General features: G+C 37.5%; 1 protein-coding gene across 2 annotated transcripts in view; it reads right to left on the bottom strand.

Moving 5' to 3' along the window:
- Nucleotides 1-31: 31 nt before the first annotated feature.
- HBS1L (HBS1 like translational GTPase) overlaps nucleotides 32-25,235 on the bottom strand; it is a 125,241-nt gene continuing 100,037 nt past the window's right edge. For both annotated transcript variants that reach the window (XM_067542261.1, XM_067542264.1), the window contains 13 exons: nucleotides 24,850-25,109; nucleotides 24,143-24,308; nucleotides 22,207-22,324; nucleotides 20,462-20,608; nucleotides 19,439-19,513; nucleotides 14,429-14,546; nucleotides 14,156-14,224; nucleotides 11,754-11,858; nucleotides 8,831-8,921; nucleotides 6,973-7,081; nucleotides 5,804-5,904; nucleotides 1,985-2,129; nucleotides 32-693 (listed from right to left, as the gene is read on the bottom strand). In XM_067542261.1, the coding sequence (XP_067398362.1) occupies nucleotides 682-693; nucleotides 1,985-2,129; nucleotides 5,804-5,904; nucleotides 6,973-7,081; nucleotides 8,831-8,921; nucleotides 11,754-11,858; nucleotides 14,156-14,224; nucleotides 14,429-14,546; nucleotides 19,439-19,513; nucleotides 20,462-20,608; nucleotides 22,207-22,324; nucleotides 24,143-24,308; nucleotides 24,850-25,109 (1,516 nt within the window). In that variant the 3' untranslated portion in view covers nucleotides 32-681. The remainder of the gene's footprint in view (nucleotides 694-1,984; nucleotides 2,130-5,803; nucleotides 5,905-6,972; nucleotides 7,082-8,830; nucleotides 8,922-11,753; nucleotides 11,859-14,155; nucleotides 14,225-14,428; nucleotides 14,547-19,438; nucleotides 19,514-20,461; nucleotides 20,609-22,206; nucleotides 22,325-24,142; nucleotides 24,309-24,849; nucleotides 25,110-25,235) is intronic.

The following is a 25,235-nucleotide window of genomic DNA, read 5'->3' on the forward strand; positions in this document are numbered from 1 at the left end:
AAATTAAATAATACAGTTTGAAGGAGGCAAATCATATTATGCTCAGACCAGACTACTTTATTATATTTTTACACTTTTAAAATAAAATTACCATTTTTGGCATAGCTTCCACTACACATGAAATTAAACTTTCTTTTTTTAAATAAATTTCGGGATGGTGAAAGTAATCTTTTGGATGACACTACATACCATTCTCTGAAACTGAAGTAAACAGTTATTTTTTCCCTGAAAATGCATTCATCTCAAACCTTAAAATATATTAGACCAATTAAGTTACTTTACTGGATTACTGTGCAGCAATGAGGAAATCAAAGAAAAAAAAATGTAAACAGTCTACAGCTGATAGATTCACCATCTTATCTTCTAATGCATCTTCCCAGTCAAATTTCTATAAAGGTCTGTGAGCTGCAGATGCGGGGTGAAGTTCACACAGGGAAATATAGGAACTTTTGAAATAGGAAAGTGCAATATTAGCATTTCTATGTCAGTTGGCATTTTGTTTTGCAGTAGACAGAGACTGATAAAAAAGTTCACTAAATGTACAATGTGGATTTACATTGTCTTTTTTTTTTTTTTTAATTTAATTGCACTTAGTTCCTTCAACTGAAGTAACTGGATTCTGAAAGAGGTTTGGATGGCCGATTGCATTTTGGCTGGGTCATGGAAGTCTCAGCACCACTGTCATTCTTTAATCTAAAAAGAAGAAAAGATGTGGGTTTTGTTGCTGTTTCATAACAAAACAAATGAAAATACTAAAGTAAAGAACAGACACCACTACCAAAGGTTCATAATGTATACATTCTAATAGATTATCTACCTATACATTTTTCAGTGACAATATCCTGGATTTTCTCTGAAATTCTTTGAAACAATACCGAGTCCTACAAAATTATTTCCAAAGAACAGCCTAACAAGCCACAAGCTTATTGAGGCCCCAATCCTACAGGTACTTAGGCATGTGCTTAACTTTACTACTGTAAGTAGTCCCATTCATCTCAGTCCTATTGATCTCAATGGGACTTCTCACAGTAGCAAAGTTAAATGCATGCAAGTGATTGCAAGACCAGGGCCCTAGTTCAGAGTCCTGTGTAAACTGTATGTTAAGGCAATTTTGTGACATAGTTCACAAAGCCTCACCAGCTCTGGGAAATTGTTTAAAACACAGGGATAAGATTCAGGAATTCCAGAGTTCTAATCCAGGCACTGTTACTGACAAACTGTTTAGCTGTGGGCCTCCGTATAAAACTGGGATGATACTACCATCTTTTATAACACACTACGCACAGCTGGAACTAGAACTCAGGTCCTACAGGTCCAAAAACATGGGCCTCAAAAAAGACTACTTTATCTGTCAGTTTAGAAGAACCTTTATATCTTTCAAAGATGCAACCTAATAATAGAGGGCAAACTGCTTACACATATGTAGAGTGCTTGTCCCTGTGCCTTCTGAAGTTAACAGCAGAAAATGCCAACGGGCATCAGTGGGAGCAGGATTCTCTTTACAACTCCCTTTAAAATCAGTGGGAGTAGGATTGGGTCCAAAGCTTTCAACAACAAAAATTAACTATGTTGCTTAATTGCAACCTATTTTCTTTAAAGATAGTTGGGGAATAAGTTTCAGGGGAGCTTATCTATGTGGAAACATTGAAGGATGATAATAAGCCATTTTTTAGCTGGAGGGACACGAAGACCAGACACATTTTTAAAATGTCAAACCAGTGTTTTTTTTTCATTTAATGATCTGTAATTAAAAAAAAACCCAAAAACAGTTTGAAAAATTTTCCTCAAAACTTTGCAGAAATATTCTCCTTTGTTTTCACAACAAACCTGGCAATTTTCAGGTTAAATTAATTTTCCAATCCATAGTAATAGGGCTGATAAAAATAGGGCTTTTTCATGGAAGCTGATTGCAACCCTCATTATGGAGAAGCCACCACCTCTCCATACTCAACATTTTAGAACGTCAGTTACAAAATAATTATACCTCTGTGACAACCCCTGCAGCTATAGTGGATCCGCTATAGCGTAACATAAACCTTCCAAGTTCTTTAATATCTTTGTACAATTCCAGGGCAACAGGCCTTTGTGTTTGTAGTTCTATTAAAGCATTCTGTCCTTTAGTCAGGAACCTGCAAATAAAATATTAAAATCCTTAATTTATTTATATATATATATAAAAAATAATGAAACATCTGTCAGCACACAGAAAATCTAATCCAATTGCAAGTTTATAGATTAATATATTATAAGGCCAGGAGGGACCACAATGATAATTGAGTCTCACCTCATGTTTAACACAGACCATAAGACCTTCTCTGAATTAATTCTTGTTTGAAAACCTTTTAGAAAAATTTTGAGTAATAGAGAATCCATTATCGCCCTTGGAAAGTTGTTCCAATGAGTAATTACCCTCACTGTTAAAAAAATGGCACCTATTTCTAATCTGAATTTGTCTAGCTTCAACTTCTAGACACTTGATTTTGTTATACCTTTGTTTGCTAGACAGAAGAACCTTTTATTAACAAATTTCTGTTCTCCAAATAGGTACTTGCAGACTGTGATCAAGTCACCCCTAACTTTCTCTTTCTTAAGATACATATATTGAGCACCTTGAGTCTATCACTATAAGGCACGTTTTCCAATCCTTTAATCATTCTCATGGCTCTTCTCTGAGCCCTCTCCAATTTATCAACATTCTTCTTGAACTGTGGATAGCAGAACTGAACGCAGTATTCCAAGTAGCAGTCACACCAGTGCCAAAATACAGCAGTAATATAACCTCCCTACTCCTACTCAACATTCTCCTTTTTGGCCACAACATCACATTGGGATCTCATATTCAGCTAATTACCTTCCTTGACCCCCAGACTTTTTCAGAGTCACGGCTTCCCTGGATAGAATACCCTATCCTGTGAGTATGGTCTATATTATTTGTTCCCAGATGTTATAATTGTACATTTAGCTGTATTAAAATGCATATTGTTTACTTGTGGCCAGTTTACCAAGCTAGCTGGATCGCATTTGATTGGTGACCTGTCCTTTTCATTATTTACCATTCCCCCAAAATGTGGGTCATCTGAAAGTTTTACCAATGATGATTTTGCTTTTCTTCCAGGTCACTGATGCAAATGTTAAATAGCATAGGGCAGTGGCTTTCAACTTGAAGTCCACTGACCCCTTGGGGTCTGGAGACTATGTCTAAGATTTCCAAAGGGGTCTGCACCTCCATTCAAAATTCGAAATGAAAAATGAAAAAAGGTTGAAAACCAATGGTGTAGGGCTAAAAACTAATCCCTGCAGGATTCCACTAGAAATACACCTGCTTAATTATGAGTCCCCATTTACAATTACATTTTGAGATCTATCAGTTAACCATGTTTTAATCCAGTTAATGTATGGCATATTGACTTTGTATCAAATCAGTTTCTTAATCAAAATGTCGCATGGAACCAAGTCAAATGCTTTACAGAAATTACATGTATTACATCAACATTATCTTTATCAACCAAACTTATGATCTTATCAAAAAACGATATTAAGTTACTTTGACATGCTTGGTTTTCCACAAATCATGCTTATTGACATTAGTTGTATTATTCTCCTTAAATTCTTTATTAATCAAGTCCTGTATCAACCATGCCATTATTTTGCCCAGGATTGAGGTCAGGCTGACAGACCTATATTTACCAAGGTCATCCCATTTCCCCTTTTTCGATAGTGGCACAATATTAGCTTTCTTCCAGTTCTCTGGAACTTCCCCAGTGTTCCAATACTTATTGAAAATCAGCATTAATGATACAGAGAGCTCCTCAACTAGCTCTTTTAAAACACCTGTATGCAAGTTATCTGGATCTGATGATTTTAGTAACTGCTGCTTAGCATTCTCAATTTCTGTTGAAATGGAAAGTATTTCATGGTCACTGTATGATATGAATACATCATCTGGCTTTTTATCCAAAGCAGACATTTTTATTGAGTACTTCTGCTTTTTCTGCATAATTGACTTCTTATTATAATGCATTATTACTATTATTTCAATCTAGTAATGGACCAATACCATTGTTAAGATTCCTTTTGTTCCTAATACACTTTAAAAATTCCTTATTGTCCTCAACTCTGCTAGTCACAGATTTCTTCTTGTGTCCCTATGTTTCCTTTATCAATTTCCTACAATTCCTACCTTGTGATTTATATTTATTACTATCAATTCCTCTTTTTTCATTTGTTATATATTGCAATATTTTAAAAAAAAATAGCTGCTTTTACTTCCCTCTAAGCCAGGTTGACTTTTCAAACGACTGCAGCCTTCTTTCCCAAATGAGACTTTTTGGGTATCTATTAAAATGTTCTTAAATGGCTCTCAATTATCATTCATATTTTTCTGTTTAAATTCTTTCTCCCAACTGATGTAGCTGATAAATTGTTTTCATCTTTGTGAAATTGTCATTTTTAAAGCAGACAACTGGAATTGGATAATTTTTGTAAACTCCAGCTGTGCATTTTCTTTTCAGATTACTTAAATATTGCTTCCGCTATTCAGGCTCTGAAATAAAATGTAACTTTTTAAAAGCTCTCCACAGATTTCTCTCCTATTATTAAATACCATCTGTTGTAAGTAAATTTGTCTACAGTCTGGATGTGCAGTCTCTTTCTAAATTGATGTTAATAATTAATGAAGTTTCACGTATATAGCACTTTTCATCAAGGTGCATTTCAAAGCATGTTACAGATGTTATTGACCGTAGAAACTACAGGAATTAAATGCTTTCATATGTGGAATGACATGGCACAGCTGTTTAACAGTGCACAGTACTACTAGAAAACAGCTTAGGGCAAAAAGTGAAAAATATTGTGTCCAACTTAAACTACAGGTTGGATTTTTAAATTCAAGCAGGCAGAATGCAATTACCCAAGTGAGACACTGGTCAAGTGCCAAGGCTAATAACACTAATCTTGTGAAAATTCAAAGGATCTTTAATGACCACAAGAAGTAGGATCTCGATTTTAAGTCTCATGTGAAAGACAATACCACCAAGCTGGGGCACTGATTAAATAGTGCTTTAGACAGTAAGTGCCTGCTACTGAATCATCACCTCCATTCACTTCTGGAAATACCTACTTTTTTCCTCAAGTGTACACCCAACCAAGTAGTGAGTTAGCCTATTGCTACTTAGCTTGTGAGACCAGGAAAAAAAAAAAAAAGTTTGAGATGACAGAGGGTAGTGCAGAATACTGAGGGGGTACTGCTATCATCTCTTCTCTAGAAACAAAACATACACACCTTTTTCTGGGATTCAGGATTTTCTCTGTATTTCTTTTCAGTCAGAAGTCCAGCCACGCATTCTCTGGGAGTGGGCCATTCTGGTGATGTCACAACCATGCAACAACATGCCAACCAGAATATGGCTTTAAGCAACCAGTGTCCAAAGCCATACTATAGACTCTATCCTGTTTCAGGAAGCAAAGCTATAGCGGCATGGTCTAGTGAATAGGGCACTGAAGTGGGAATCAGGGAATCCACATTTTGTTCTTGACTCTGCTAATGACCTGTTGCATGACACTAGGCAAATCAATCACTTCTCTGTGCCTTAGCATCTGTAAAATGGGGATAAAGCTACTCACCTTGCTTTATAAAGTGCTTTGAACTCTACAGATGAAAAGCAGGATAAAATATGCAAATATATTATTACTTTATCCTTAAACAGAATATTTTCTGTAATAATATGATCGAATTTGTTTTATACGGACCAATCTGAATCTGCCAAATTCCATTGTAGTTAATGTTCACCTCATAAATACTTACTTGGGTTTTTTCTTTGTGACTTCGCCAGTACTCTTGTGAAGGACACTCAATAATCGTCTAATAGTGGCAGGTTCACTTACAGTTTGATAGTGTAAAAGCACCTAAAAGAACAATAGTTTATTTTTTTCAGCAAGTAACTTACATTTTAAAAAATCTACATTTACACCTACCTACATTTTAAAAGCCTCAAAGTTCCTCAAGTCCTAAAGTTTGACTTCTGAAAAATTCTGTCCACTGATGCACTGGCCCAATAGAAGCACAATATGCTGGTATGCTGGAATCTGAATAAAGTACCTTTACTGGTGGACGACACTCAGAGAAGAATTTGTACCTCATGTTCACAAACCCTCTCTGGGTATGTCTACACAGCAATTTGAGGTGTGACAGCAGCACACGTAAACATACTTGAACTAGTTCAAAACTAGCTTAAGTAACAATAGCAATGAAGCAGTGGAAGCAAGGGCAAGCCTCTTGAGTACATACTGAGGGTCCCAGGCAGGCTTGTACAACCCATACTGCCATGGCTTCATTGCTATTGTTATCCAAGCTAGCTAGATCCAAGCTAACTCAGATATGTCTAGGTTTGCTGCAATCACACCTTCAATTACAGTGTAGACATAAACACTGTTATTTCAGTCAGAGGCTTATCTCCTGGGGAGCCACATCTTGGACTTATGGGATCTTAACATAACTGCTATCTCTCTCTCAAGGGTTGTATTTTTACATATTACAATAAACACTTCATTTGCTCTAAGTTTTTGGTTACTATCCAAGTTTTTGGTTTTCTACCCTCCCACATTAGAGCAGGTCTGAGGCAGGTACTGAGCTTTTCAGGTAACTTACAATCAGATGAATTTCTTCAATTGCTCATACAGTGTCTTATTAATGACAGGCCTGGCTGAAACCAGCGGATGCAACCTCCACATTCTACGAACAGGCATTATATCATATCAGAAACCCAGCAGAACAGGTATCTGCCTCCAAAGCTGTAACTCTGCATTCTCTTTAAACTAGAATCTGGAATTTCAAGAGAGTGCTGCTGATTTCACAATTTTGTTTACTAAGTCTTCCCTCTGCATGAGTATGAAATTGGTTTTTATCAACAAGAATGCTGAGCCATCTAGGAAGAAAATCAGAACATTCAAAGAGAAAAATATTTTAAGACTTACAGGGAACCCTTTAGTAACGGGGACTTCAATATTAAAGATGAGGACTCGAGCTCTGAAACGAGTGCAGGCTTTGATGGGTTCCTTGAGACCACAAAATATACAGCCAACACTACAAGAGGGAGAAAAAAGACAATATTCAGATAACATACTAGAAAAATGTTAAGCAATTATTTTTTTTTAAAAAGGAAATACTAAATAGAACAAGTGACATTAATATACTGTATGTGAAAAGAAAACAAAAGAAAACATCCAACTATTAAAATACAGGATATAAAAGCTGTTTGTGGTTGAGCATGAAGAATTATGGCAAGGTCCAAATGGACAAGTACCTCCAGTTCTAAAAGTCTTCTGAAATGACATTATTCGGTGAGAAAAGACTCCTAATAAATTAGCCTGTCACCCAAAGGTCACCTCTCCAGAACAAAAGCAAGACATTTTGGGATGGTCAAATTTGCAGTGCTGCTGCCTATAATTTATCTGTTCTGTGGCTTGAGGGCTTCAACCTCCAGCATTGTCAAACCTCACAACTTTCATCAGCACTATGTTCAGTTGCAAAAAGTAAATCCACCTCCATAATAGAAATACACTGAATCTAAAGAGAGCAACTGGCAGAGTTGAATAAAAAAATCTAGTTTTTGTGGGTAGATCAGGGGAGCATTGCCCTGTGTCATTCAGTACTAACCAGATTTTCACTAACACAAAAACAAAGAAAGAACGCCCTATCCCGTGTGTACATCACTTTGCTACCCATACACAGTTACACCAGTTGTACCCTTTTAAACATGACCATAGCAACAACTTTGGTCAAGGGGTCTGAGCAACACAGTCATGCTCAAGGAACTGGACAGAAGAGAACATCAACAATTTCAGCAGACCTGAAACTTAAAGACCTCTACTTCCCAAAACGTACATCACCCAAGACAGACAACCTATAGAACAAGTACAGCATAAATCCCATACCAACCCCATTTGACAACAGCACAAAGATTTCACACACAAATACAACTACTGCAATGAAGGAAATCAAAAGAATCGTCTTCTTTCCTTTCAGAAGCAAAGTATAAATTTGCACAAATACTGACGCTAGAAGTGTTTGGGCAGTGAGCATGAAAAATTCCTGTGAGTTTGGCAGTCTGACGAGGAAGCAGATAAGCCATATGAATTATGTAACCAACCAGGTTGCATGAACAGCAATTTACAAATAGCCAATGCTCATTGCAACAGTTGTGGCAAACACATTGTTAGGAAGGAATAGGCTGAAATATGCTTGCATAAGCAATTCATTGAGTAAGCATGGATGAATCAATTTATTTAAAAAATTGACATGTTTCCCAATAATTCAGAAACAAAAGAAGGGGATAAATTAATTGACTGAATTGTTCACTACAAATAGTTTGTCCATTTTTAGTTACTGGTAGGAGGTTTGTATGTGGTAGCAATTTAAGCATACTTTGTTGTCTGAGTGATTTACAATTTGGTGAATTCTTGATAAATGTTTTTATGGTATCTAAAATTCTAAATATAATATTAGAGTATTCTCTGAAGTTCCATTTTGCAATCAAGATGTATATTTGAAGAATCCAAGAATGAGAAGCAAAGCAAAAGGTTTTTACAATCACTTCTGTCAGTATTAGGGTCAAATTAATCACGAACATGAACAGTGTACTGCCGTTGCACTTACGGCAGATGTTTCCAACGTTTGTACATGCAGGCCAGGTGATATGCATCACTTTGGTTTTAAATATCCTGGTAACCAAATCATTCTTCTAGTAAACCGCTGACTGCAAAGGGTAGTAGTTACAAGGTTTTTCATTAAAAACAAACGGTTGCTTAGACTGAAACTCAGATTTGCACTCACTTGATTTTGATGATATCCATGCCGGTCAAAGTGAGACTAACGTGATCTCCTGCTGCAGCCCAATCAACTGGTTCATCATGCAGTGTGATTCCTGGAAATGAGTAAGAACAGAACCTCACAGTGAAGTACCTTGGGTCTGAGCTACAAACAAACAGCTCTCTTTGGGCCATTTGTGCTTCATCAACCATTACTCATCAATTTTCAGTATGAATGGGCTGAGAGTAAAAGCTTTTGACTAAAAAAGCACAGAGGAAACAATTTTTTTTGTCAGGACTTATTGCTCTCACTCCACCCTGCATATTAATATGGCTTTGTCTAAGTCATGGGAATGGACTCAGCGCTAAAAACACAGCGCAGATGATGCGGTCTTGAAAATGCTACCGTGCACTAATATCACAGTGCTTGCCCCACCCATCCTCTGATGCACATGCATAACTTACACTGCCTTTCATGTTCCTTAATGGTATTAGTGTCAACTTTCATTTACCCTAAGTGAGTTTGCGCTCGCTCTCTCTATGATAGAAGAATGCAATAAATGACTTTGGTTTGCAGCATCATGTCATGTATTAGAAAGCATCTAAATAGGTATTCTATTCTGTTCGTGATGTATGGGTGTAGACTTATGGGTGAGAATAAAAAATTCTTCATGATTTTTCAGTGAATGATACTGATCAGGAGAAGAAAGATAGATGTTAGCAAAAGTTTTCATTTTATATATACTACACACATCCACAGACTTAGGTCTGTTTCACTTCAGATCACAATAAATTTAAACAAAAAACATTTCACATTACCGTGTACCAAACTGTATTTCTTAGTTTGCAAATCTGTCTCTCCTCCTCCCTTCCAGAATGGGCATCCAGTGCCATTCAATTTCAAGCATATCAATGTCATGAAGAACTACTTTGGTATGCCAAGTTGATAATTACTTCACGTACAGGTGGCGCTCCCATACAAGGATAAATGAAGTTCAGACTTTGTTTTTGTTAGAAATGATTAGCTAGTAGCATGCCGTATACACGTTAGCATGCCTCAAGTTTGCATTGAAATATAAATACACTACATTATTTTCTCCTTCTTAAATGTAAGCATTTAATGAACAATGGCCCCCAAATCCTCAGCTACATTTAAACCACTATGTGATGTTCACCTCAGGTGGATCTTCCCAACATAGGATGGGGGATCCTCAGATGACGTACACCTGTCATAGTAGTTTCTGTGCTGCCTCCTCCTCTCCAGTAACTGCTAGAGTAATGTGGCCAGGGCATCCCTGCATTTAGCATACTCTGACTGCTGCAACTTTCCCTTGGACTCTAAGTTGCACTAGGGAACCAGAGCAACAAAGTGCACTAGGGAAGTAAAAAGGTTGATGCCACCATTGTATACCCCCCCCTCCTTAGATGCTTTGCATGTTCCTCAGCCATAGACAATGATCAGAGTCAAATTTACATTGTTATTTTTCACATAGTTTCAATATACCTAGTAGAGCATATCTATGCACTTTACTATTGGAAACTATATGAAAATTTGGTTGATTTTGTTTCAACATATAATAATGACATGTTTTTCACTTCTGTTCCATGTAATGGAGATTTACACTTTAACATTTTTAAATGCCAGTGGTACAAACAAATAATAAATTTAGCATTGACTCTTCCAAATGACCAAATAAGAAAAACTAGGGTTTTTATTTCCCCGAATACTACATGCTTAATTATTGATGCAAGTAGATATTCAGCAATTTTCCTGTTATCCAACTTTTCACCAACATCAGAAAAATTCACTGAAGCAAAACTTATTTTCAACACAAATTCATTCTCTCTTCCTTTTGTTGATACAGGAGTTAAGAAAATTGTAAAAAAATAAAATTAAATGCTGAAAATTTATTTGGCATATTTTAAAAGGGGAAATATGATTTATTATTCTTTTGTTCCTTGAAATTTTTAAGACTGCAGAAGTATATTTGCAATTCTCCACTCAGCACCTGTGATCCACTTGGGCTGGTAAATACCTCCATCCCTGGTGATGGAATGTCTTACAGCACAGTACTCCCAACAGGATATAAACATTTTCAGAAGTTAAGATTTACCTGCAAGGGCTGTTTAAAATCTACACAAAAATAGCAATGTTCTAAAGTACATCTGACTAATAATGGTTTTGTGTGTTTTATACATTTTATAACTATGAATTGCAGAACTTTCAGGGCAGGTTTACACTAGAAGTGCTACATTGGCACAGCTGCACTGATGCATATTCTTTGTGTGATCACAAGTAGTATTTAAATGTGCAACTGTAATGATCTTTAAACAACAGACCCTATATCTGTAAACAGGGACATATTTCCCATAATTGCCACTAAATATAAATTTGGCAAATGCAGATTTTTAGAGAGTAGATTTACTGAAATTATTTATTTTATTTCATTTAGTGTATCTGTAAAACTAAGCTCAATAAAGACACTGTATGCCTACTGAAGAGCACTCTCCCATCGGCATAATTACTCCACGTCTGTGAGAGACAGAAGCTATGCTGGCAGGAGAGCGTCTCCCACCAACACAGTGTTGGTATGGACAGTGCTTAGGTAACTAACTTGCGTCACTTAGGGGTGGTCTTTTTAACAACCCTAAGCAAGGTAAGTTAGATTGACTTAAGTGGTAGTGTAGACCTACCCTCATATTTTCACTGAAGAAATGACGAGGCTAACATATTTGGAATACCTATCACTGTAAAAAAGATGAAAAACCATATGAACTTTCACATATCTTTCAAAGACAGATATTTATACTGTCACATCTAAAATTCGTTTTATGCTTTCACATTTTGTGTTTGACAGTTAGTATCAGTTTGACAACCTGTTACCATTTCAGTAACTGTTTCTAGACCAGTATTGATCTGAAAGTAAACAAGCTTTTGAAAACTATACCTTTTGCAGTGCAAGTTTCATTAGGAGGCATAGCCAGAAGTCGGTCTCCAGTCTGAATATAGCCTGCTTCTATTTTACCAGTCACACAAAATCCTGATCCTTGGTCTGTATTAAACATGTTGTTAATTTAAAATAATAAAACAATTAACTGTATGGCAAGAAGCACTTTTTTATATCAAGTTAACCCATTAGCTATGTAGACAGATTTTAATGTGATACTAAGAATTTTTCTCAGCTGAGTCAGTATTCATTACTTGTAAAGTCACCAGTTTTACATCATAATGAAAACAAAACATTAATTTCAAAATCCTTTGATCTGATATTTTTCTTAACTAAGAACAGAAACCCTCTACTTTAAAATTAATGTGGTTACATAAAAATCCAATTTTTAGCTTTTTGATACCAGAATAAGATAGTTAACCTATTTGATTTTAAGCACCCCAAACACTATTTTCCCCCTCATATAATAATTTATAGACAAAACATTTACTGAGAAACCTTAATAAACCCTCATGCATTCATGCCTGTTTATTGTCCAATGAACTAGAAATTCTGGAAACTCTATTGGCATATATTTTTCCTCCAAGAAAGTCAGCTAAAGATCAGTCTGCTACACGAACTTATTGCAATAATAGACAAATTTAGCATTTTTTATGAGTAAAAAGTGTTGGATTTACAATGTATATTTCTCATTTTGAAAGTCTATATACTGGTGGGTACACGTCTTGTCATATGAATGTTCACATTGGTTATTTATTGAAAGTAAACAATATGGTACTGTTCTTGCTCTTAACTGATATACTTGAAGCAAAGTTCTTTCTCCCTAACTCTGGGGACTGCATATATGTAAGTATGGTTTGGTTTCAGACAAAACTTCTTTTTAAACAAGGTTTTTAAAATTCAGTGTTGTTGCAAATAGTGAGTACAACTCCTTGTTAAGTGATTAGAATTCTGTAATCAATGTGCATCTGGAAACATTTGTTTTATGCATGTGTGCAATATTCATCCTGGGGCATATAACATTTCCTCCTCTTGTACTCATTGCCATTTCTGTAGGCTGCTCCAGTATATTTATCTAGAGAAGCATTACCAGATGTGCCAATGGGACATTTTTCTTCTCCATTGCAAATGTCTAGATTAATTACTGTGTTGGTCAAATGATAAACATATTTTATGACCCCAAAAACATGGAAAGTGGGAGAACCATGTGTACTAGAACAAAAAAATCTAAAATCAAACAATGGGCCCAAGTTTCAAAACTGTATGTGTTTTCAAAACTAGCTATGTGTGGAAAAATTCTGTGTGTGATCACAAGTAGTATTTAAATATGCAATTGTAATGATCTTTAAACAACAGACCCTATATCTGTAAACAGGGACATATTTCCCATAATTGCCACTAAAATTAAATTTGGCAAATGCAGATTTTCAGAGAGTAGATTTACTGAAATTATTTATTTTATTTCATTTACTGTATCTGTAAAACTAAGCTCAATGCAAACATAGTTATTGCAAATAATAAAGTCTTTCACCATAAAGTTTCTCAATGAGCTTTACATACTATTTACCTATAACAACACTGTAATGACGCTGTCTCTGGTATGCCACACACTGTACAGTAATGGTGGTGGTATTAGAAATTTTGGTCAAAGCACTGGGGCAAACTCCTAGCTAGAGTTCCAGTATTTACCATAAAATCCTCAATGTTCTTGCAGAGCTGATAGGTACTAGGTTTTTTAACGTCTCTTTGAAAGGGACCCACTACTAATCTGCATGGCCTGCATTTTTCTACCATTGCCAATATTTGAACCTGGTTCCATTTTCACTAGCTTTTCAAACCCAATGTTCAGATTACTATACTATCCCTCTGGCTCCAAGTATGGATACACTATATAAACAATATTACATTTCTTAAAATTTCAACAGTAAAACAATACAATTTATGATGCAGCAATAAATTAATGGCTACTATGTCAGGTTGGATAGTAAATCTCAGATCCCAGAGCCACTTACTTATGGTCTCAAGGAATAAGAACTGGACTGGAAGCCAGGGCCCCTTATATTTATTCCCCATTCTGCAACCAACCCATTGAACGACCATGAGCAAGTCACTTAATATTTTATCTTTGTTTCTCTATAAGTAAAACGTGAATAATAATATACACAATAATAAAAGTGCTTTGCACATATAAACCTTTATACAAGTATAATCCCCTGAACAGAAGTAGTCTCTTTTTATGCTTATTTTATGGTCAGATTATAAAACAGTTATACAAAATATGATTTTAAAATAATTTAAGGCTATATATACCAAACATACGTATCTTTGTGTATTCCTATGAGATATTTATTTACATTTTCAAAACGATTGGTCAAATAAAATTTATACTCAGTAAAACCAACCTTTAAAAACATCAGACACGCATAATCTAAATGGTTTATCTACTGATCTCTGTGGTGACTTGAAAGAATCTGAAAAGAAATTAATCAGACCATGAGATTTCCTGTATTTAATAACCAAAATGACCATCTCAAAATTTCTCACTTAAGCAATCAACTACAATGCATTTCATTTTTTTGGCCCCGCCTCCCTCCCCAAAAAAGAACAGAGTTTTGACATAAACAAGATTACAATGTACCAAATAAATATTAAATCAAGCAAAATGGCACACTCACCAATTTGCTCTAACAAACATTTTCCTTTATACCATTCAGTGAGTTCACTTGATTGACACCTTGTGATTAGATTTTCACCACCAAGACCACTTGTAGGGATATAAGCTACATTGGACTCCTAATTAAGAAAACAAAACAAAAAACCCCTCTAATTAAATATACAGTGCATCTTTAAAATGGTACATTTATGCAAAAGCAGCAGCAAGGAGCACATTTTCAATGTTACCAAAACTGTTTTAAAGCTTATTGCCACTTTATCTATTGCCACATTTCCCTTGAGTGAAAAAGAAATAATTTTGCCTGATACATAAGATAAAGCTCAGCCTCTATACAGATGGACATTAAAAAATATGAAGGCCTTCTTGGCTGATACAGGTTCCTTCTATTTACTGTACATCAAAGCAATGAGACAAACACAGAAATATAGGTTAAATGTCAAGGCTGCAACTTTATTAACTTTGACCAGTAACTGAACTCAGTGCAGAACCAACCCTTGCCTCAAACTGGCAGGAATATTCCAGTGCAGATTGCTAGTTTACCACAATGGCCTAGATTCACAGATTCCAAGGCCAGAAGGGACCACTGTGATCATTCAGTCTGCCCATCTGTATAAAACAGGCCACAGAACATCCCCAAAATAATTCCTAGAGCATATCTTTTAGAAACACATCCAATCTTGATTTAAAAATTGTTAGCAATGGAGAACCTACCATGGCTCCTGGTGATTGTTCCAATAGTTAATCACCCTCACTGTTAAAAATTATTTCCAGTATGAATTTTTCTAGCTTCAATTTCCAGCCATTGGATCATGTTATACCTTTCTCTGCTAGACTGAAGAGCCCATTATTAAATATCTGTTCCCCAGGCAGATACATATAGACTGTAATCAAATCACCCCTTAACCTTCTCTTTGTTAAGCTAAATAGTTGAACTCCTTGAACCTACAACTATAAGGCATGTTTCCCCATCTTTTAATCATTCTCGTAGCTCTTCTACCCTCTTCAATTTACCAACGTCCTTCCTGAATTGTAGGCACAGAAATGGACATGGGATTCCAGTCCCACACCAGTGGCCAAAGAGAGGTACAATAACCTCTACTCCTACTTGAGGTTCCCATTTATGCATTCCAGGATCACATTAGCCTTTTTGGCCACATCATTGCACCAGGAACTCTTGTTCAGATGATTATCCACTATGCCCCCCAAATATTTTTCAGTGTCACTGCTTCCTAGGATAAAATCTCTCCATTGTGTAAGTATGACCTACATTCTTTGTTCCTAGATGTATACATTTACATTTAGCTGTATTAAAACACACATTGTTTGCGTCCAGTTTACCAAACAATCCAGATTGCTCTGTATCAGTGGCCTAAAATGTGTTAGAATCAAAAAGGCCTAGGGGAAGACCGGAGACAACCAAACAGCCTCAATAGCAAGAGTCCTGACCCAACTCCTTCCCACCCTTCCTCATGAGAGGAAGAAGAACAAAGGGGAACATCACTGCTTAAGACATTGATGCATATACCCCTTGTGACAATATCCTAGATAAAGCTTACTAAATTAAGTTAAACCTTATTAAATTAAATGTAATACCTTTGTGGGTAATTATATTAAAAATTCAATTATTTATGTGCTGTAGTGAGATTGTATGTAATCTCTCTAAGAGAATGGGGTATGCTATTGCAATTCCTCTGGTTACCAATCCTTCAAAACTTTGTTCTAGGGAAAGGACCCATTGTCTGGCTGATTACCTAGTCACAATCTCTTCAAAGGTTCAGATTGGATTCTCAGGAGACCAGCAGACAAAGAATGTAGATGGAGATAAATAATCTGGTGGTGAATTGACTCAGGGCTTTTATTCTGATTCAACAAATGGGCAGGACTTCCAGTTCAAGGAGGGGCTCAATCCTTAGGAAATTGTTGGAAGGATTTTGGTTACTTAAGCCTCATAAGACTGTGTTCTTGTTCAGAGCAAAGTGTGTGGTGAACTTGAAACCACAGGAAAACCTCTAGGCGGGGTTCTGAAACACTTCTGCTGTCAGAGCCCATGTTGGAGGGGATGATCTTTGGTAAGCATATATTAGCATGCATGGAGGTTCTTTTATTGTTTTTAATGTTTTCTCTGCAGTGCTTTTACATTAAGAATAAAATAGGCTTGATTAGAAAGAACTATGTGGTGACTTATAACTAGGACAAATACACTAACAGTCTCTAGTGAGAGAAGCAAAAAACGCAGGAAGGCAGGAAACTAGTGAGCCTGAAAATATCCTAGTCAGATGGGAGTGAGACGCAGGTCTCTACCCAAGAAAGGCACCAGCTGGGGAGCCAGAAGCCTGAAAGTAGGTGCCCTTGCTGGACCATAGAGGGGAAATATAGGTGCAGCTGCCCTGAACTGTGACACTGTAACAGGTTATGCCAATTCCTCACCAGTAAACATTAACTGAGACCTGATTGAAAGCCAGGCAGATGGCAGTGTGTGCCAACTGACTGAGTAGAGAGACAGCTGAGGAGCTAATTGGGTAGAAGGAATCACAGCAATTGGGACTATAGGCAACCAGGTCTGTAGCAGCCGCCAAGGGGGCAAATCTCTTTGAGGAGCCCCTGCTACACAATCTCCAACTTGGTGTGCAGGTGGCGGAGTCCCCCTCGGTGCACCAGCGGCTGGTCCTGGCAGGAGTCACCAGAATTGGAGACCTCCTGGACTACGACTAGGGGGACTGGGTGGATCCCCTGGCACTAGATCGGCACATGGAGTTCTCCAACCTTCAGCCTCCCTCTCCGCCTCAGTCATGTACTTCAGGAGGTGAGAGCAGCTTTGCGACTTGGGTTTGCTCCCTGCCCACCCCTGGCCATCTGGATCTTTTAATCCGGCCCTGCCCCATGAGCCCTCCCCCAGCCACTTCTCTTCCCCCCACACACTCTAAGCCAGCTGCATGACGCAGTTTGTTTCCAAACCGTGCCAAAGGCACATCTGTATATGCTTGTGTTCCACACTTTTCATTTCCTCACCCTCGTGTCTCACTTTGACACTAAGTAGTGGGACCTTTTGCCATCCGTTGAGGATGAGGAACCCCAGTAGGCCAGCCTCTTTCTACCCTAGTTCCCCAGCTCACCAGGGATATCAGCTGGTGGCTCCTCCATGGAGACGTGAACACAGGCGTGTACCTGGCACAGTTCACCCCTCTCCCTGATACCTGCCCTTTCTGGGGCACGAGGGAAACCCTTGTACATGTCTACCTGGAGTGTGCCAGGTTGCAACCCCTTTCCCAACCCCTCCTGATGTATGCACACCCTATCTATGGCCCCACAAAGTCGCAAGACCTCTTCGTCAACCTCCTCCTGGCATTGGCCTAAGTAGCCATCTATAAAACCAGGGAGAGGATGTTGGCCAAGGGGGTGCTTTGTGACTATGGGGCTTATTTCTGTTCTTCTCTTTGTTCATGGATCTGAGCAGAGTTCCTGTGGGCTGTGTCCGCTGGCTCCGTAGACACCTTTGAGGAGCAGTGGGTGTTGTCTGGTGTTCTCTGCTTGGAGTCCTCTTCAGGTTCTCTACTTTTGACCCTTTGACCCCCGTGCCTGCTCCTGTTCTTTCATTTGTTGCTCCTCATAATTAGTTGATTCCCAGGCTCAGTAGTCCTTCCCCTTAGGTTGGAGAAGGGGCCTTTACCTGTGGGTAGGCATAGATCTGGCACTATATAAACAGACAGGAAGAAAGTGCTAGGGAGGAAAGTGAAGGAAGGCAGGACTGGCAGCTGCTAATCCTGTAACCTTCCCCAGAAGCAAGTGGAGGAAGCTGGCTACTCACAATGAATAGTATGTAAATAACACTCCATGCTGTGGCCTACTGAAGGGATATAATAAAGCATGGTGGTGGCTAAGAACACCTGGAGCTGTGAGGTCAGTTACTGAGGCTAGAAAAGATGCTCAGGTGACCCCATGACACCCACACCCCATCATGCAATTATAATGTCAGGACCAAAGCCTCCTCAAATGTGAAAGGCCCCAAAATTGCCCTAGCTAACTCACAATCTGCACTGAAACCTGCCCTATCTTGCAACAATCTACAGTAACTCCCCTAAACAAGATATCTTGGATACCAAGAGAAAAATGTAAAAACAGCAGAAAGTGGTTTGTCAATTCAGCCTTGATGAAAACATCCCTTCCAGACTCCAAAGAAGTTGATCAGCCACAACTCTGGCATCCCAGGTTAAATTGCCAGTCTTTTCCCTGATACAGTGGATAGAGTTTAATTAGCCAGCCAGCCAGCTCTCAGTCTCTGACCCAAGAGGTATACTATCTCCTATACTTTTATAGATCTATGGCACTTTGTTCATACCTTGCTAGTATACTGAGACTAAGGTGGGTTAAGTTTGTATCACTGTTTTGTCTGAGTATATCAGCAAGTTCTGGGTTTTTGCTGGGCCCCCTGTGCCATCATTAATGCGTAGTGGGTGGGACATAGCAGATCCTGAATGGTACCCCACTTGGCCTACTAGTGGGTACTTAGGAAGTCTCAAATGTGGATAGCCAGTGTTCAGTGCCCTTTCAACAGTCCCACCCTCCTCTTCCAGCAGATGCTCATAAAAGGAGGAGCAGGAAATGGAAGAGGGAGCAGCAAAACCTGCCAGAAGCTGGAGCTCCAAGAGAAAGATGGACAGAAGGCAGTCTGGAGAAAGCCTTGCAGTCACAAAAAAAGGCTCTGAGGTAAGAGCCGAGAACTTTGGATTGATGAACTCATGCGGTGAAGGGGGAAAGGGACTTAACCTATATAGACTTTGTGGTGAGAGGCTGTGAAGCACTGATCCTGGTTTTCATTAAGAAGTCTTTAAATAAAAAACCCACAGCAATTAATCTGACTGAAAATTATCCTCCTTGGATTCTGTGAGAGGGGCCCAGGTAGGATTTTCCCTGGAAGGAACTGGCTCCACAGGCACAAGGCTGGGTCCAGCTGAGGGTGCTATAAGGGAGGCCCCAATTCTATACAAACCTCATAATCTTAAATTTACTTTACCTTAAAGCCAGCTTGCTTAAGAAACTGGGCAAGTTTACTGGTAATTTCCTGAAATCTCTCCTGTTGCCAATTGACCTAAAATAAAAACATATTTTGATGAAAATATTGGATTTTGGCATATTCCTCTATACAAATTACATAGACTTCTTATACTGTACCCTGCCTAAAATCTTCAATGAAAACTTCAATTCAAAGATTAAGCCTAATGAATAAAATGTTCATAGTGTTTCTTCCATGTTTTGAGAGAGACAGCATAGAACACACTATGAAGGAAAGTGAATTGAGGGCCTTATTTTACAATGTGATATGTACCTGAATTCAATGGAGCTATATATGGGCACAGAAATTTGCCCATCTAGAACAAGTTGTAGGGTAAATCTGCAGTTCTACTTCACATCTAAGATATTGTAAATGAACTTGTTCATGAACATTACCCCTGATTTTTGTTTTTAATTCACACAGGTATCAAGGGAAAACAAAAATCAGAATCAACAAGGATTTCTCTTAGATGAAAAGTGCTGAGTAATAAATTAAAACTAAAATATAAAATAAGGGTAATATTAAAATACAGCATATTCTTGAGCAAATGCAGCAGCATACCTTCCAAGTGATTCATGAGGACCACAGGTCACCCTGCAATTGTCATCAAGGTGACAATCCCCATGGCAGAAGCTTACCCCAGTAAATTTCAGCAGAATTACTTATAGAGTACCCTTTGGAGAGATTTAAATAAAACCCCACAAAGGAGAGTTACGTGTCCAACTCCCATTGACTTTCAAGGGGAATTCAGCATCCAACTGCCCTTTGTTGCTTTTGAAATTTTCCCCCTTCCTGGTTGATGATGAGTTCATAGGTTTCAGAAGAATTTTCTTCTTTCTGAACACGGACATTATGAAAGCTGGCAACTGTGTAAAGAATGAGGGAAGGACAAACTTTCTGGCCTCAGAACACAGATCCCTGTAATTTAGGGAATACAGGAAGGGACTCAAGACCTTTCAACTAAAGAAACTATTAAGCAAGTACCTGGTCCATTTTATTGACTGCAACTGCCAGCTGTGTTACACCAAGAGAGCGAACCAATAATCCATGTTCTCGAGTCTGTCCACCAGTCTCAAACCCTGCTTCAAACTCTCCCCTACTGGAATCAACAACCAAGATAGCCACATCAGCCTAGGTAAGAAGAAAGATAGTTAGGAAAATAATTTCTACAAGAGAAATGGATTATGGTTAAATGTGGTCCAGATTGGTCGCACAAAAACACATCTTAATCTACTACGCTCAACAAGAGAATATTGGCATGACTTCAGATGACATTTGAACCAGTAATAGAAATATGGACTATATCATGCTCACCAGAAGCAGCAGCTCAAAACAGTATTTTGTCTGTGCAAACCAAAACTCACTATGCTAACTTCTCTGTATGTAAATTATCAATTCTGTTAATAGCTGTTTTTTAAATTTATGTCCATTCTTTTAAAGAAAAAAAAAAAATCACATGAATTTAAATGTAGATATCCATATCAGCTACGTTAATCTCTCCCATTCCATTATTTATTTTAGATTTCATTTAAAAACACCTACACAAAAGCTGTAGCTGCCCTTACTCTCACTTAATCTTACAACATAAACACACCCAGCAACACTGAAAAACCAAACATTCACAAAGGAAAATTTTAATTCAGCCCAGGCAGCCAGGAAGAAAAGCTTCTTTCTAATTCCCCATAATTCTGGGAACATACCCTCAAATCTTCTCTATTAAATTGAGGCTTTTGCAGCCTGCTTGGTAAGTCACCAAATTCAGGCTATTTCAGACCACACTGGGGAGCAAGTTCCAAAATCCCAGAACTCTCACAGAGAATACCCTGCTGCCAGTCCCCATCATTTCATAACTAGGGAGATCCAGCTCAAGCACCTCTGCAGACTGCAACTGTGGCAGTATGTCAATGTGGTGATCTCCCTGGCAGGCAGGTCCCAGGCCATTCAGGGCTTTAATAGGAAATGACGAACACCTTAAACTACACTGGGAGATCAACAGGCAGCAGGTGCAAATCCCAGAGCACTAGTGTCAGATACCGTGCCCAGTAAACTAGCCAATGCAATCTGTACCAGCTTTAGTTTCCAGGAAGTCTTAACATGTACACCCACATACTTAAATTGAAAAACAACAGACTGCATGTGTGCTACCTATTTTCACTCAAAGCTTCTTACAACAATTTACCCTGCAAAAATTTTTCAGCACTACCTGTTTAGCAGTACGTACATGCCAAGTTTGAATATTTAAAGCTAAACTGGTTCTTGGAATTATCCAAGTGCAATAAAATATTCAAAATAGTTCATTTAATAAGTGTGAAAAACCTTTTACCTCCACACAGGTGACTAACCAAAAAACACTGCCTTTAAAATTTCCAGAAAAGAATGTCAGCTTTCACTTTAGAAAAAACAGAAGACATTTCAGCTCCTAACCCCCCACACCCAAAAAAGGTCACAAATTTCCTGAAAATAAAAACTTATTTTTCCCTATATTTTTTTATAGGATAGGAAGCATAGAATAAATTTACATTTGTGATATTTTGAACAGAACTGAATAAGATTCATTAACTGCTAATATCCAATATATAAAAATTCTGTTAAAGATTCCATTTCTTTTTTTTTTGGTTTGTTTTTAGTTGAAAGGTTATATTTAAATAAGGTAAAATAATAAATTATAAAACATCAAATTACATTTGATAGGTGCAATCAGTAGAATACAATTAAGAAATGTTTGCTACCTGTGCCGCTCCCGTGATCATATTTGGGATGAAATCTTTATGGCCCGGAGCATCCATCAAAGTAATAACTTTAGTCTTTGTCTCAAATTTGGTCATGCCCACATCCATTGTTACTCCCCTTAAATAAAACACATGTGTAATACACCATTACAACTGCTTCCAAAGTTCACCACACAGTTATTAAATAGTGGACTTAACAAATCAGAACACTGTGGTGCCATTTGATTTAGCCTGTACTAAATTTTGGCCAATTTAATAAGACTATTTGTGACAGTGACTTTCCCTATCATTAGAAAAACTATTCATCTGAATTTTGTCTTAAAGAAGAAAGTATGTGTTGCTGAGAGAAGTTTTACTCTCCTTCCCCTTTAAATGCTGCTTTGCTATGTATAAAGATATCCAAACCTAATTCTGCTATACCAGGCAGGAGGGGAGAGGTATATTCAGCCAAAAACTGTTGGTAGGAAAGGAACAACAGGTAAACAGTTGAAGTCCTAGAATCTGACAATATGACAGTTGTATACAATAATGAATTATGTCCTCAAATCAGTCAAAGAACAAGTAACAAAGTTCAGAATTAACTACTAAAGTGCAAAGCAGCTGTCACGTTTTGTAAGTCAGTATTCTGAAGTTCTCCAACCCTACAAAAATAGGCAGTAACAACAGCAAGAGCACATCCAAGGAAAAATTACTAGGTACACAAATACAGGAATAAGGTTATATTTTTATAAACATCTTCCCATTTATATCAGCCTCTTATCATTCAGGAGGGGGCAAAATAGTTTTGGATTCAACTCCAAATTTGACTAAATGGCACCCCTGGGAAAGTGCTTTGTCCAATCCATTTTTTTCTCATGACACCAAATGACAGTAAAGAACTATCTAAATATTTAAGGAGAGCTTCAGAACACTTTAGTTTTAAAATACAGGATTGAGAGTGGAGAAGATGAGGGAGGAAAAAACATTCAAGAAGTACTTAGCCTAAATTTTGGGGGTGGAAATTCTCTAAGTTTTCGTTAAAACAGGGAATAAAAATTTTAAATTCCATGACAAAAAACATTTTTCACATTTTTGTGACACACTGATTTTTTTTTTTAACCTTTTCACACACAAGCCTGTATTGAACATGTGTATGGAAAGACTAGCATATGCAGAAGTTTAGTTTTATGAATGAACACTGCAGAAGTTCATTTCTCTTTTTTTAAAAAAAAGCTAGTCTCTCCGCAGCCCACTCCATTTCTCTGCATCAGTTTACACTGTCAAGATTATCTCTGCAACCAGAGGAGCTTGAATACCATGATACCAGAGGTGATGAGCATGGCATAAAAATACAATTCCATTATACATTAGATAAACAAATTTCTCTCTGTGGTTTTAAATGAAACCCAAGATACTGATGCATACTGCAAAAACTGTGGTAAGATATTAATTGTACAGTTTAGTTCATGTTTTTCTGAACACAGGTCACTGTCCACAGATGCAAGTTATATAGTTTTTAAAAGCCATTTAAAATGCATTGCACAGAAAAAAGTATTTACACATTATTTCAATTTATATATTACTGGTAGGGACTTTTTAAAAAGTGTGCTAATACTAATTAAATCAGATGTGATAGACCAAAAATTTCACCTTCCTTAAACTCCTCACATGTCCTGGTGCCTTGATCAAGAAAATTCTATCAGCTCCTCTTACTGAGGATTTTAAAAAAGAAATTCCCAACTTCTCAATTGCATTCCATTTCCACAACCAAGACAAGATACTGAGTTTTCTTTCAATGGTACATATCTACGTACATTTAAAGATGAAATATTTCCCATCAAACATTTACTCTTAAAACATTTAATGTAGGCAGCACATAGCTAATTAGTAGAATGACATTTGCTAACAGATGTCACTAGAGAAAACATTCATTCACACTAGAAGATAACTTGCCTACCTTTCTCTTTCTTCCCCAGTTTCATCCAAGACCCATGCATAAGCAAATGAAGCTTTGCCAGCCTTTTTGGATTCCTGCTCGTATTTGTGCATAGTTCGTTTGTTCACATTGCCCAGAAGGTAGAGCAAATGACCCATTAGAGTACTTTTACCCGCATCAACATGCCCTAAGAAGGGAAGTAAACATTGGACCAGTATTACTAATTTACACATTTTAGAGTTCATAATACAGTTGGAAAAGAAACACAGGCAGATATGGAAAATCTATTGCACTGAAATTTTGTTTCATGCTCATGCAATTCAGAGTCTGCTAATCATACATAGTAGCAAGACAGAGAAGAGAAAGAGATGCATGTTTTCTAGTGAGAAGAAATGGGTGAAGTTTGACAATGACCTCTGTTCTGCCAAACTTATGTTAAAAAGAATAATGTTAATGTCAACTTTAAAGTATATTTTATTTTGACAAATAGAGGATGAGGGGTAGGCAGAAGGCCTAGAGAGCATTTTAGTTCATGAAGGAAAAAAGTGGTTCCCTCCACACAGCAAGGTAAAAACAGATGGGTTTTTAGTACAATATGAGATGTTTCCTTTTAGGAAAGGAAGAGTGTCTTACTTCTGCATAACTCTCAGACTCAACAAGCACACATTTCTTGACCTCTGGGCTGGCCCAAAATGTATTCAATTTGGAATTAAAATAAAGGGTATTACCTATTACCACTAAATTCAGCAGATGTTTTCCTCCTTGTCTCTTCTCCAGCTCTGCTTTTACATCTATTTGTTGTTTTGTCTTGCTAGACTTTTTCACTGGAGTAGGTACCATACTCTGCTCTTCTGAAATCTGAATTGTTTGGGATGGAAGAGCTGATTTAGAGACCATCTCACCTACCATCGAAGTGACACTGGAATCTTCAGATGATGGTCTTTTTTGAGGTGTATTAGCACTATGACCATTCTCTTCAGCAATCACACTAGGGAAAGCAAAGAGAAAACAAAGATTTAGAGAGAATATCACTGAAGTCCTACAGCATCAGAGAACAAAGGGAGTTTCTCTTTACATACAGTCCAATCCTTCAGATTAAGAATCCCTGATAAGT

The sequence above is a fragment of the Emydura macquarii genome, unplaced genomic scaffold (assembly GCF_026122565.2).
Source record: "Emydura macquarii macquarii isolate MOO-44397 ecotype Brisbane River unplaced genomic scaffold, CSIRO-AGI_Emac_v2 contig_705, whole genome shotgun sequence".
NCBI lineage: Eukaryota > Metazoa > Chordata > Testudines > Chelidae > Emydura > Emydura macquarii.